The sequence below is a fragment of the Dama dama genome, chromosome 27, assembly GCF_033118175.1.
Source record: "Dama dama isolate Ldn47 chromosome 27, ASM3311817v1, whole genome shotgun sequence".
Lineage (NCBI taxonomy): Eukaryota > Metazoa > Chordata > Mammalia > Artiodactyla > Cervidae > Dama > Dama dama.
Window position 1 is genome coordinate 61,522,842 of NC_083707.1, and position 14,848 is coordinate 61,537,689.

The 14,848-nt window shown below is 43.3% G+C and overlaps 1 protein-coding gene across 2 annotated transcripts in view; it reads left to right on the forward strand.

Moving 5' to 3' along the window:
- Positions 1-317: 317 nt before the first annotated feature.
- SERPINB11 (serpin family B member 11) overlaps positions 318-14,848 on the forward strand; it is a 39,315-nt gene continuing 24,784 nt past the window's right edge. Inside the window, exons 1-2 of one of the 2 annotated variants that reach the window (XM_061130622.1) lie at positions 318-728; positions 12,585-12,660. In XM_061130622.1, the coding sequence (XP_060986605.1) occupies positions 12,624-12,660 (37 nt within the window). In that variant the 5' untranslated portion in view covers positions 318-728; positions 12,585-12,623. The remainder of the gene's footprint in view (positions 729-12,584; positions 12,661-14,848) is intronic. The other variant, XM_061130623.1, reaches the window with a different exon arrangement.

Below are 14,848 nucleotides of genomic sequence, written 5' to 3' on the forward strand. Positions count from 1 at the left end.
GACGTGTGTTTTAATTTCTTAGTCGTATACTTAAGAACGTAATGTGTGGGTCAACGGTAAGTTTACATTTGATCGATTGATTAGTCGATTTTACTCTATGATTGATTTAGAGGAACTACCAGGCTGCCTTCCCCAGCAGCTGCACCGGTTTCCTTTCCCACCAGGCTAGGAGAAAGCACGCGTGTGTGGGCGGCCGATTCTCTCCTCACCCCGCACTCAGTACTGCGCTTGGTCGGAGTCTGCAGTCCCAGCACGTCACTCACTCACAGGAAGACCCGCCCACCACAGGGTCCCGGAAGCACAGGGCTGGAGACACGAGCTGGGGGAAGGGGAGACCTGTGTGTGGAAACCGCAGAGACGATTCCTGAGCTCAGCCCTGCTGCTCTTAGGGCTCCTCCTGGTTACGTGTGTCCTGACCCCCGGACACTGGCGGTCAGAGACCCCTGAGCTGAGACTGGTGGGCTGAGCGAGGGTGGAGTCTGCTGGGGTCTGATGGGGGAGCTGAGTCTAAAGAAGGAAACGGCAGGAGAGAAGACCCAGCGTGAAAAACGACAGACATGAGGAATGAGAGCGCCCAGTCAAGGCTGCGTCACGGGCGCTGCCAGAGAGCGGGAGGGCCTCGGGCCGGAGCAGGGTGGACGTCTTTGGGCTCAAAGAGAAAGGACTCTGAGCCCAGAGAGTCAAGGAGCCCCGGCTGGGCCTGGAGGAAGCCCAGGGGACAAAGTAAGGTAAGTTGGTCTTCAAGGGAACTTTCAACCAGGACTGAATTCTGAGAATAAACTTTATAAAGATTTGTCACGCAGCATATGGCTTTGAGGAGAAGGCACTCACTGGTAAAGACTAGAAGTTGGACTAAACATGCAGAGCTCTTAGGATAGTTCAAATAGAAACTACATCATCCTCCCCACCCCAATCCCTGCCCCTGTCTTTGGAAAGTGCTCCTGGCACTTCATAGACAAGGTTATGACACCCTGATGTCACAAAAGTGTTACAAAAGACTCAGCAATTCTCAGAGGATTTTGCAAGTCTGTAATTTCTAATTTATGTCTTTGGGAATCAAGGAACCCAATAAAACTCTAGAGGCAATACACCTTCAGGAACCATCTTGGTCTTTCTAATACCATTGTTGGTTGGTTAAGAAGCAGCTCCTCTGTCTTCCTAAACCTTTACTTCCTTGTGAAGGGCGTGAAGTTTTGTCAGTGTTACTGAGTTGCACATCCTAGGGAGCATTTTAATGTCTTCCTTCTTAACCAATTATGTGGTTGTGCCTGTCGTAGTGAAAATGGTTAGGAGGGAAGATCCTTCAAACATCCATCAGTAGGAAACTTGCCAATTGTAATGTTCCCTACAGATACTGATACAAATGTGCACACATTGAATGACATCAGAATAAGGTTAATAAGCTTTAATTTTCTCAAAGGAGAACCAACTACAGTAAGATATAAAAAGATGTTAGCTAGCGAATTAGTCTCCTATGTAGGCTTATCAAGTAAGACAAAGACAAATGCATAAAACTCCAGCCCTCCACTCATTCCCACATTTCCATTCCCGCCCTAGACAGTCATCCTAATTTATGCTTTCAAACAAATTCAAAGCTGTTCCTTGTTGATCTCTTATAATTCCCTTCCTGGTTCACCCTGGCATTCCTGTTTTACCACCCAGAAAAATCAATACAGGCACTGCCTTTTAGTATGACTGTCCCTCTTTCTCCTTTCTTTATGTGAAGTATTAATTTTCCCATGATCTTGATCTTTTCCTGATCTTTTCTCAAAGGCAACTCCTTACTACCCTCTTCACACCATGACTCCAGGAAACATGGTCTTCTCTTTCTTTTATTCCTGCTGCCATTGTTCTTTCTCTGTCCCTGTGTCCTATTTTAAGTTTCTGGCCCTCCAGGTACTTCAGGATGTGCCTACCTGCCGTCTTGTACGTTACTCCTTAATAGTCACTGAGTGATCTGTTGCCTCTGTGCCCTCTAGGTTTTCCACTTCATTCCAGCTCCTTCCAGTGCTGGGCAACTGCAAAACTTTCATTTTGTCGCAACAATTGAATTGATTCTTGTTTCATTTTACACCTCTATTCTAGATGAATTTACCCCAAAAGCTTTTCTTGACCCTTAAAAATTGGATCCATGATGTTTAATACCTATTTGAATATTTTCTTTATATAAAACAATATTAAGTATAGTTGCCTTATGATGTTTCAGATACACAGCAAGGTGATTCAGTTATACATATACACATGTGCTATTCTTCAGATTATTTTCCATCATGGGGTATTACAAGATATTAACTATAGTTCCCTGTGCTATACAGTAAACCTTTGTTGATTGTTGCATATTGATTTTTTAAAATTAGAAATCTAGCATTCTATTCATACTAAATCAAGCAAAAGTAATAAAAAATATCATAAATCTTTTAGTTAGGCAAAAGTTCATAATTTTCTAAAATACACATTTTATACATACTATTTATATATACGTACACAAAAGCTTGGGGTTTTCCTAGTGGCTCAGTGGCAAAGAATCTGCCTGCAATGCGGGAGACGCAGGTTCAATCCCTGGGTTGGGAAGATGCCCTGGAGAAGGGAATGACCACCCAGTCCAGTATTCTTGCCTAAAGAATCCCATGGACAGAGGAGCCTGGTGGGCTACAGTCCATGGGGTCACAAAGAGTCAGATACGACTGAAGTGACTGAGCATGCACGCACGCATACGAACTCTTGATAAAAGTTTGAGAAAGAATATCTAAAAAAAAGAAGAGAGATGGGGAAATTAGAAAACATAAACTAAATGAAATGGGAGCCCTGAATATGAAATGGAAAAAAATGAAACGTACTAGATAAAAGTAAAAGGTCATCATATAGTCCAGTAGTTTTTAAACGTGGCTGCTCATTAGAAACACATCAAGAGCTTTGGAGAAAAAAAGGCATTACCAGGCATTTGTATTTTTCAAAAAATTCCAAGATAATTCCAATATGCATCTGGATTTTAAAAAGTGATTACAAGTTTTTATATTAAATGGTAGTTTTGGTGCTTTATGATTTTATTTTTCTGTTGCTCAATCATGATATAATGGTATTAATGAGTAACAGTTACATAGTCACAATAGTAAAAGATGTTTTTCAGTTTTCACAGTCAATAGTCCGGCAAAAAATAAAAGATAATTATAATCATGAGCCTTAATGAGAACATGGTTAACCTAACAATATAAAATAATTGCATACAACTTGGGGGGTGTCAAGCGGAGTGGTGTGGTAAGTGGAAGTGCACACATGCACATGCTTTCATCAGCTCAGCCAGTCTGTCTTTTTAGTTGGTGCATTTAATCCTTTATCATTTAAGGTAACTATAGATATATATGATCCTATTACCAGTTTCTTAATTGTTTTGGGTTTATTTTCTGTAGGTCTTTTCCTTGTCTTGTGTTTCCTGCCCGGAGATGTTCCTTTAGCATTTCTTGCTTGTCTGGAAAGCTTTTGATTTCACCATTAAATCTGAATGAGAGTCTTGGTGGGTAGAATATTCTTGGTTGTAGTTTCTTCCCTTTCATCACTTTATGTGTATCCTGTCATTCCATTCTGACTTGTAGAGTTTCTGTTGAGAAATCAGCTGATAACCTGATTGGAGTTTCCTTGTTATATTATATGTCTTTTTCCCTTGTTGCTTTAATATTTTATCTTTGTCTTTAATTTTTGTCAGTTCTTAAAAATTAAGGATTGGTGTGATGTAGAAGAAGAGAATGACTGATAAATTACTGATGAAAATGTTTGTTAATACAAGTAACTTGGTAATACTTGGTGGTATGTGGTTGAAATTCAGCAGTTCTTTGTTCAGCCATATACCCTGTATGTACTCACATGCTGTGCTCAAAGAGACATATATTGTGGGTCACCTGCAGTACCGTCAACAGTGGCCGAAATAGAAACAATTTAGACATTTGTTAATAGGCTAATAAAGGAAATAAATACTCCAGGTTTATATAATGGAATATCCTACAGCAGTGAATGTAAATGAGCTGGATATTCATGTATCAGATAGGATAGGTCCTCAGACATAGCACCCAGTGGAGAAGCAGGCACATGGGGAAGGAGGAACAGCTCCTGTTTTCTCCCTCTTCCCTCCCGTGTCTCCCCTTTGTAACCGTAAGTTTGTTTTCAATATCTGTGAGCCTTTTTCTGTTTTGTAAATAAGTTCATTTGTATCATCTTTTCATCTTTTAAAATTAGATTCTACATATGAGTGATACCATGTGGTGTCATATGCCTTTCTCTGTCTGACTTCATTTTTTTTTAAATTGTAGGATAATTGCTTTACGATGCTGTATTGGCTTCTGCCGTCTAGCCATGCAGAGCCGTCATAACTATATATATCGTCCCTCCCCCTTTAGCTTCCCTTCCTCCCTCCCAAGTCTGACTTCACTTACTGTGATAATCTCTAGGTCCATCCATGTTAGAAGCAGGGACTTATTCATGAGAGAGGTTTGCCAAGGATCCTTTACTTTGGGGTACAAGTGACTTGCTAAACCTCATCTCCTGAGCCAGACTCTACTCCATTAGCATGCACTTCCCATCTCACTGTCTCTGAAACTAGCCTCTGCATTTCTGGAAGTGATTCTTCCCTCCGCATTTCTGGAAATGATTCTGGGAGTCATCTCCCAGCACTGCCAGGAATAGTTATTATCACATCCTTCAGTTTCCCAGTTGCCCAAGCATGAGAGCATTCATTCCCCAAGGTACCAGTAATTGTCTATTACTGCACAAGAAACTTCTGACCTTGAAATGATCCCAGAGGTGTCTCCCTAAGTACAAGGATCTCTTGACATAGTACTGATGACATAACTCTATGTAAAATAATTTTTTTCCTGAAACTCAGTACATTCAATTATTTATTTGGTCTATATTTGTTTTGATTTACAGTATTTTTCCAATGATATGCACATCCTTCTCTGGAAGTACTGTTTTAACAGCTAAAATCCTTAAGTTTTGCTCTAGTAAATTAAGGTCATTTAGCAATGCAGGCAGGGAGTGTGGGAGGGCACTCTTCTCTGCTCTCAAACAGTGTGTTCGATTCCTAGAACTGCTATCGTGATGGACCCCAAACTGAGGCCGAAAATGACAGGCATTCAGTCCATGGGGTCGCCAAGAGTCAGACACAGTGGAGCGAATCACACTATTCATTCTCTCCCGCTTCTGAAGCCTCGAAGTCTAAAGTCAGTGTGCTCTCAGGGCCACATTTCCTCTGAAGGCTCTAGGGGAAAATGCTTCTCAGCCTCTTTCAGCTTCTGGTGGTTCCTGGAATTCCTGGGCTTGTGCCTCTGTCTTTCCATGACCTTCTTTTCTCCTCTTATAAGGCCCCAGTCATTGGATTCAGACCTGCCTTGAGCTCATTTGACCATCTTTTAACTAGCTCCACCCACGCTGCTGCAGCTGTGCTCAGTCGTGTCTGGCTCTTGCAATCCCATAGACTGTAGCCCACCAGGCTCCTCTGTCCATGGGATTTCCAGGCAAGAACACTGGAATGTGTTGCCATTTCCTTCTCCAGGGATCTTCTTGCCCCAGGGATTGAACCCACCCTTGTCAGGCAGATTCTTTCACAGTAGCGCCACCTGGAAGCCCAGTTATTACATCACCCAGTTAATAAATCACCTATTTCTAATAAGTTTACACCCTGCACTTCTCCAAGGACATACATTTTTGAGGGATACTATTCAACCCATTACAAATAATGATCTCATTAGTCAAGATGAATCACTTTAATAGTTTGAGGGGAAACCACCCGGCTATTTCCCATAACTATGAGACAGGAATTTGATGGTGGGGCCCTTCCCCTTGCCCACACATCTTCTAAATCAGTAGTCTTTCTATTAGAGTACATCTCGAGGTGTCTACAGGGATGTTTCTGTTGCTCTAGCTTTTCAATATCTCAAGTGCATGGGTTCTCGTCTCCAAATGTAGTTACCAGAGAGTCTCCTGCGTTCACAGGGGCAGGTTTCCTCACCTGCCAACATTTCACAAAAGAATAGTAACCTTGTCACCTCGCTCAGATCTTCCTGATGAGAAACGCCCGGGAGCAACAAAGACAAAACTCTTCTACTGATTAATCAAGATGTGCAGGCCCACTCATAGGCTTCTGCCTTCCCCCTTTTCATACAGTTTTCTATAACATGTGAAGTATGGGGGGTCAAAAAGACAGTATTCGGGGACTTTCCTGCCTGTCTAGTGATTAAGACTCACCACTTCCTCTGCAGAGGACAAAGGTTCAATCTCTGGTCAGGGAACTAAGTTCTCACAGGTCACGTGGAATGGCCAAAAAAAGGGGGGTGGTGGTGGGTATTTTAGTTCATATTGACTTGTTCTGAAATAAGAGTACATATAAATTAAGATGGGGAAGGTGGGAGTAATGATATATGTTCAATAACATTAGCCTCTTTGAGGCTTTGACCATGGTCAAGATTGAGCCCCTCTGGAGACCAGAGCAGAGGGCATCTACTGAAATTAAATATGAATTTTCTATCAGTGAGTTTATGTGTAGCAAATTCTTTTCTGCTGTTCTTGATGCTTAATGTCAGTGACAAGAAAATACCAAACTAACTGGAATGCTCTACTGGGTGATTTATTTTCAAGTCTCATTGGATAAAATGCATGAAATTTTTTTTTCAGATATGGTGTGCATCATCCAATTAATGTTATCAATTATCAATATTATCAATCATTCAATTAATTCATCAAATCTCATCATGATTATTTTCTCCTGTGAAAGGACTCCTCATTTTACTTTATCTCTAAAAGTGTTAAATGACTCCACCAGTTAGTTATTAAGAAAGCCCAAGATTCTATGTTAGATGCAGAACCAATGAATTTTTAGTAGTTTACATTTTTACCTTAAATTACAATATGGATAATTTTGGTCTGACTCTCATTAAGAATGAGAATGCTGTTCCAATAAAAAATTAGCTTTTGTTTTAATAATCATTTATTGAATTTTTAATGTATTCTTTTTTTCAGTTGTATGGTAAAGGTAAGTGTAGTGATAATTCAATCCAAAAGAGACCTATGAAATTTAGAGAAATATCATAATAGAAAATAAGAATCGTTCATATTTTAAATTTATAAATATTTTCATTTGAAAGCAAAGATGACAAAGTTATCAATAAAAGGCTTTAAAATATAAAATTAGGGTAAAATTTTTTGGAGAAAGTGGAGTAGAAATATAGTCTCCATGTAAGAAGGAATACTGTAACATATTAGAAAGCTACAGGGCTTGTCATGTATTTTGGAAATGGATGATAGTGAGCATCTTAGGGTTGATTCCACTGGATGCATTTTAAAATGTGATGTGACAGTTTTATTATAAAATAGCAACACTGAGAGTAGGTCATGAGCTATCCTTTATAACTATTTACAGTACAGACAAATTTTAGATGTCAGCTAAAAACTACGGGAGGGTTGGAACATACGTTCTGAGCTGTTCTTGAACAAAAGGTTTGGATGTCACTGTTGCCGCGGCCGGGTTCAGGCCGGCGTGTTGCTGTGTGCTTCCGACCGCTGCCTCTTTCTGGCCAGACCACTAGTGACACCGTGTGGCAGTGAGCTCGCAGCAGCTCAGCAGGACCAGACTCACTGGACAACACAGACTTGTGTATTTTCTCTTCAAAGCAAGTGTAACGTTGATGAACCGCCTGTATATCTCAACTTGGGATCACCCTGGGCTTCTTAAAGTTATTAGGAGAGGGAGGCTCCAGGGAGAGAGAATGATGTTCAACTGACAGGACGGTGGATGGATTATACTTCATCTGATCATGAAAATGACGTGGTCTTATTCTGTGTTCACTAACATTTATTGTTTATCCCCACAAAGAAAAGTCCTGTGCTAATGGCTTTCACTGGTGAATTCTACCAGATATTCGAAAACAGCACCAATCCTTCTCAAACACTTCAAACAAATCAAAGAGGAGACAGTATTTCCTAACTCATCCCATAGAGGCAGCATTACCCTGATACCGAAGCTAAATAGACACTAAAAAAGAAAGCTACATACCAGTATCTCCCATAAATACTAATGCAAAAGTCCTTATAAAATAATAGCAAACTGAATTCAGCAGCATATTAAAGAACTACGTATCATAACCAAGTATGATTTATTTCTAGAATGCAACGATACATCAACACATTGAAATAATCAGCTTCTATAGCACATTAGGGCTTCCCAGGCGGCTCAGTAGTAAAAAATCTGCCTGCCAATCAGGAGACCCAGGTTTGATCCCTGGGTCAGCAAAATCCCCTGGAGGAGAAAATGGCAACCCACTTCAGTATTCTTGCCTGGGAAATCCCATGGACAGAAGAGTCTGGCGGGCTGCAGTCCATGGGGTCGCAAAGAGTCGGACATGACTTAGCAACTAAACTACCACCACCAATAGCACAGAAACAAAGAATGAAGAGGAAAACCACTATGTGATCATCTCAATTTATGTAGAAAATCATCAGACAAATTCAATAGTTTTTCTTGATAAAAGCATTTAGCACGTTAGAATAGAAGGATATTTCCTCAACATGATAAAAGATATTTGTGAAATACCCACAGCTCGAGTCACACTGCAGAGTGAAAACTTAAAGTGGCTACCTTAAGAACAGACACTTTCTTTTTCCTCTTCTACTCACAGAGTTTTGGAAGTTCTAGCTAGGGAGTCAGGGAAGAAAAAGAAATAAAAGGCATTCCAATTGGAAAGAAAGAAGTATTAATAAAATGGTCTCTATACACAAATGGCATGATCTTATATGTAGAAAACCCTAAAGAGGCCACAAAAATCTGTTAGCTCTAACAAATAATTTAATAATCGCAGGAAGTTTCTGCAATATGAAATCAATACACAAAAATGGTTTGTATTTGCATGCCCTAAAAGGAGAAAAATCTGAAAAGGAGATTAAGAAAACATATCCATTTATAATAGCATCAAATTTTTGTGGGTTGTGGTTCCAATGAAAATTTTATTGTCAGGGCATTTGCTGTACTATTTTGGTCTGTGTGATGCTTGATAAAGCTGTGGATCCCAGTGGTTGTGACTAGTCATGACTGGTGCCACTGCAGAGGCTGAAGGGAGTTTTCTGAGGCAAGGTCTCTTGGTTCCACTAGATGAAAGAAAGAAATTTCTGAAGCGTCTCTGACCAATGGGGATGAAGGTTACTTCACAGGACTGGTCCCATGTTACGGTGGATCCTCCTTGCTGATGCTGCCTGGTTATGCAGTATCTCTTTTAAAATTATTTTTTTATTTGGCTACACTGGGTCTTAGCTGTGCCATATGAACTGTTAGCTGTGGCATGTGGGATCTAATTCCCTGACCACATATTGAACCCTGGCCCCCTGCACTGGGAGAGCAGAGTCTCAGCCACTGGACCACCAGGGAAGTCCCTATGTGGTATCTCTTGAAAGGGCAGGTGGGTTGCAGTCCCCACAGAAAAGAATCACATCCCCTAAAAACAACTTCTTTTCCTGCCCCAAATGTTCCCTTTTGGATCTTAGCCCTGGAAAAGTTTCTTTTCTTTTAACCTCTCCAAGTAAGACTCTATTGTAAACACAAACCTCAGGTAATAAGCGCACATAACATTCACTATTTCCTGCTGTCAGCGACACTCAATGCACAGATTGGAACCTAAAACCAACAGTGTGGCTACTGTACGGTAACTCCCACCTGTCTGGATGTGCATCTCCTGGGTAAGCCTCTCTTGGAGAAGCTGAACTCTGCCTTCCCATGCAGTAACACAAACCCTGTGGACTGCAGTCTCTAAGGAACGTGGAAACCCAGAGGCTGGTGCCAGGCTGGGGTGGAGGTGATTTGCTGAAAGGCTGAGAAATCCAGGAAGCAGATCAACCCTGGTAAGCCAAACTGGCAAAAATTCAGGGCCCCGGGCTGTCAAGAGGAGGCTATGCTGGGGTTCCACAGAGGCGTCAGGTATCTGCAGTTTCAGCACACCGTCAATGCTCCATCCCAGGTGGCTCAAGTAGTAAAGAATCCGGCTGCCACTGCAGGAGACGCCAGCAATGCAGGAGACATAGCTTCCATCCCTGAGTCGGGGAGATCCCCTGGAGGAGGAAATGGCAACCTCCTCCAGTATTCTTGCCTGGAGAATCTCATGGACAGAGCAGTCTGGTGGGCTACAGTCCATGGGATCACAAAGAGTTGGACACGACTGATAGACTACACATGCACATGTTTCATTTCATTTCTGACGCAGTGTTCTCCCACTCCAGTGAGCGACAACCGATTGAAAAACCACAGATGCAAACAGGACTGTGGGGCCTGTAGATGGAAAGAGAGCTACTCCCTAGGATGAAGGGTAACTGGTAGCAGACATTAGGCAAGTGAGGGGAAAACCTCTCATCTCTATTGTTGATGAAGATTGACATCAATCTTCATGTCAGTGTTGATGCATTGACAATTGGAAATACAGTTGGAAACTCAGAATTTCTGACAGGTAATAAGTAACAAGGGTGCCTCTGTTACTCTTTACTTATTTTTGTGACAAGAACATCAGGACCCACCTGGAGCAAGAGCAGAGAGACAGAAGCAAAACCTGGAAGCCTCAAGAGGATCAGTGTGGTCCAGGAAAGACCCGTGAAAAAGCAGGGAATCTGGGGGGAGAGGGCTCTTCCCTGCAGCATTCCAGAATAGGGCTGGCACCTAGCTGTTGCTGTCTAGTCACTAAGTAGTGTCCAACTCTTTCATGACCCCATGGACTGTAGCCTACCAGGCTTCTCTATCCATAGGATCCCATAAATATTGGTTGACTATTCAAGTAAGGTTTTTGACAAATTTCTAAGGAAGAAGAGTTAGAAAGGAAGGCTGGGAACCGCCATCTCTCCTCCTCCTGTGTTGTATATGTTTGCCAGTTGAACATGTTCATGCCACAGAAGGAAACCAACTAATCCTTGACTCTGCTCGTAAAGCTACAGGTGAAAGAATTTTATGGTGATAATTGAACTGGGTGCATCTGCCCTAAGGACTGCAGCCAAGATCCTGGCAGAATGGCCAGAACCTGAGAGCGGTGTGCCCTCACAGGGTCTGGTGTTTCATGAATCGATTATATAATACCCACCACTTGCATAGAGTCAGACACGATGGGGAAGAGAAGCAAGAGAGTGTATCTGCTTTCTTCTGGCAGCTTTTGATTTGTTTGACCCTTTTAATTCTCTGTTGCCAAGTAGCAAATGATGTGGGGCTTCTCAGGTGGCTCAGTGGTAAAGAACCTGCCTGCCGATGCAGGAGATGCAGAAGATGTGGGTTTAATCCCTGGATCAGGAAGATCCCCTGGAGGAGGAAATGGCAACCCACTCCAGCATTCTTGCTTGGAGAATCCCATGGGCAGAGGAACCTGGCGGGCTCCAGTCCATGGGGTTGTGAGTCGGACACGACTGAGTGACTAACACACACAGCAAGTGATGCCAGCACTGAGTGTCTTCAAAGGACCATTTCATTTGTTTGTGACTGTGGGTCAGGAAGCCAAACAGGGCCCTGCGGAGGTGGCTGGTCCCACCTCTGAGTGGCACTTGCTGGGGGCTAAGAGCAACTAGCTCAGTCTAAACTGGCTCCCGTTTGCCCATTTCCCTTCCTGTTGTGATTCCATCCCTCCAGAGGCTCTCAGCCCCATGGCAGCTCTTCGGTTTCTCAGTTCTGTGCCCACACTCACCCTTCACCGATTGTCCCTCCGAAGCCACAGGAGGGGTCCTGGCTCATGTAGCTGCTCTTATGACCTCCTTCCTCTGGGAAGGGAGGCCGGCAGGGAGGTTCTGACACACACACTCACTGTCTTTCCCCATCTCTATAGGCTGAGGTTACAGACATAAGACCTCATCAGCTCTGCTTCCTCCAGCATCATCTTACAGCTCAACTTCACCCGAAGGGAGGGCTCTTCTCCAATATGCTCTGCCACATGTTGCATCCTAGATTCCGCACTTAGAACACTGTTCAAGCAACTTCCCCTAAGATCACGGGCCTTCCTAGTTGCCTCCAGGTTCTTCCTTGAACTATTTAAAAAGTTCAAGTGATAGGCTCAGTGAACTTTATTCAGTATTTTATAATAACCTATCGTTCTGTGTGTTCAGTCTGACTCTTTGCGACTCTGTGGGCTGTAACCCACCAGGCTCGTCTCTCGGTGGAATTTTCCAGGCAATACTGGAATGAGTTGCCATTTCCTTCTCATAATAACCTATAATGAAAAAGAATCTGAAGAGAGAATATATATATGTACATGTATAAAATCTGAGTCACTTCGCTGTAGCCCTCAAACTACCACAACATAGTAAATCAACTACATTTCAACAACAAGGGAAAATAGATCAGAGCAAGATGAAAAGGTGGAGAATCGGCCTTAACTTTGGATGTGACGATTCCAAAGGACACAATCTCCGTACTGGAAGGGGCTGGCTTCAGAAAGCACTCTCTCTGAGCAGAGAAAGATGGGGCAGGCTTGGAGCTCTTTAATTCTGTGTAGATGGTTGTGTACAAGTACTTTCCAGAGACTCTCATGGGGACACTGGAGAGTAGGGGCCTAATTTCAAACCTGACTTTTCTCGTCTGTGTCTTGTAGAGGGGGCAGTTCTGACAGAGGACGAGCTGCACGCCGCCGATGAAGAGAAGAGCTCCGTGGAGAGCGTTCTCACGTGGTACGTGGTGCAGCTCAGCCCTCCTGGGCAGTGGTGTCAGCGTCAGCCTGGATATCACCCGGCCGGGGAGCCCAGGGGAGGTGGCCTTCACTCACGGTGCTGATCCCGGTGACTGTGCGTCCCAAACATTGTTTTTTGTCTCCAGTTTTCATCCATCATCTCTAGTCTCTCTTACACGGCACTGGATCACACCTCCTAACCCACCTGAGGTGGGGTGGCTTGTGGCTCCTAGCAAGCTTTTAAATGAAAACCACAGAATAACTCTTGGTCTAGCTCATTCTTGTGTTCTTTTTATGGGACAGGAATTACCCGCCAGCAGACTGCTTCTGCAAGACGGCTCAGGAGATCTCAGGATGAGCGTGCCTCAGGTCAGGCAGCTTAGCTCACAGCTGGAGCGCTTCCCCTGGAGTAGCTCTGTGCGTGCTGCTCGTGACTCCGGCTGCCCTTCCCATGCTGAATATGGCACCATGGACTTCAGTGGGTTCAAGTTATTCTTTTGAGAAAGACAGCTTATCTTCTTGAACAGAGGTTAGGCTCGACAATGCTTCCCCATTAGCAAAGCAGAGGGACGTTGATATGCATGTTTTTCCAGCGTTGGGAGACACACCTCTGGCTGGTGGCTGTCCTGAGAGCCTCCCGGCGCAGCTCTGGGGCCTTTCAGAAGGATTTCCTCCTCAGAGCTGTCCTTTCCGTCTGGCAGGTGGAGAGCTGAATCATTAAGAGCACACAGGGAAAGGGAGGGGCAGAAGGTAAAGGCTTGTATTTCCTCTTCAGAGACGCAGCTTGCACATCTCCTGCCCGACTGTCTACTTCACCCCTGAAAAACAACAAAGGTAAAAAGAAGTAGCTTTGTGCTTTATCATTTCAGCTGTGCTTCTTGTCACAGGGGAGCAGATAAAGGCAATAAACTATGGCATTTGAACAGAGTTGCCATGATCCAAAATGAGGGGGAAACTTACTCTTTAATGAGGGTGGTTTTTTGTTACTACATTCCTTAACTGGTCTGAATGTCACTGATAGTGTGCATTTTTAAGTCTCTGAGGCAGGCAAAACTGATTTCAGATTTCCGATTTGTTTAACGAAACAGAACTCTGTGGATATTTTTTATAAACTCCCTAATAACTCTTATTCAGAACACAGCTGGTCACACATGGCTGTCAGCTCCATGTGATGAAGCACGTCTTAGTTCCTTAGAGGATCTTAACTTCACTGGAAATGCCTTAGCAAAAACTTTATGTGTGGGGAAGAATTCTTTAGTTTTCTGGGTCTACGTTTCTTCTTAGGGCTTTAACATTAGTCTCTTAAGGTATAAGTGCATTCTGTAAACAAATGTAAAATCTCATGGTTTATGTTTGTGTGATGGGGTGGTCATTCCAAAGTTCCTACTGCTTCCAGGATCAATAAGCACATTGTAAAATTTACAAAGTTTGAAGGACAGAGCCTGAGAGTAAAAGATTAGCCCTGATTTAGGGAAGGAGAAGAGGCACTAGAAAAGCTGTTGTATGAAATGGTTAAAAATTTAGCCAGGCTCTGCACCAGGTTTTAAGAACTTGGTGTCTTAGCCACCCTGGGAGACGTACTTCCCCCAGAAGGACAAACCCAGACCCTGAGGCTTCTTGCAATCTCTTAGTTGTCAATATTCCCTTCTAAGGGGCTTCCCTGGTGGCTCAGTGGTAAAGAATCTGCCTGCCAATGCAGGAGACCCAGGTTCCATCCCTGGGTCTGGAAGATCCCCTGGAGGAGGACACGGCAGCCCACGCCAGTGTTCTTGTCTGGGAGAATCCCGTGGACAGAGGAGCCTGGTGGGCCACAGTCATGAGGCCAACAGAGTCGGACACGACTCAACAGCAGCAAGGCTCCCTGTTTAAGGCTCGTTCTCTCCCTCTGCTTCCTGAACAAAAGTCTCCCTTTCTCAACCTAGAAGAGCTGCAGCCTTGGGCATCCTTTTATTTTTCTGTCTTTTCTTTTTCCCCATGACAGCTTTAAGATGACACATCTCTACTGCTTGGGAGGGATTTTTTTTTTTTTTTATCCTAAAAGCAGATAGAGAGGTGCTGTAAAAGAAAATGTCTGCAATTCTTTGTCTTTGAGGTTTAATTTGAAGTCCTTCTACCTCTAAGGACACTTCCAACTTGCCCTCCTGCCTGGGTGGCATCTTCCCTATGTGTGTGAGTCTCTTGGTCGTGTA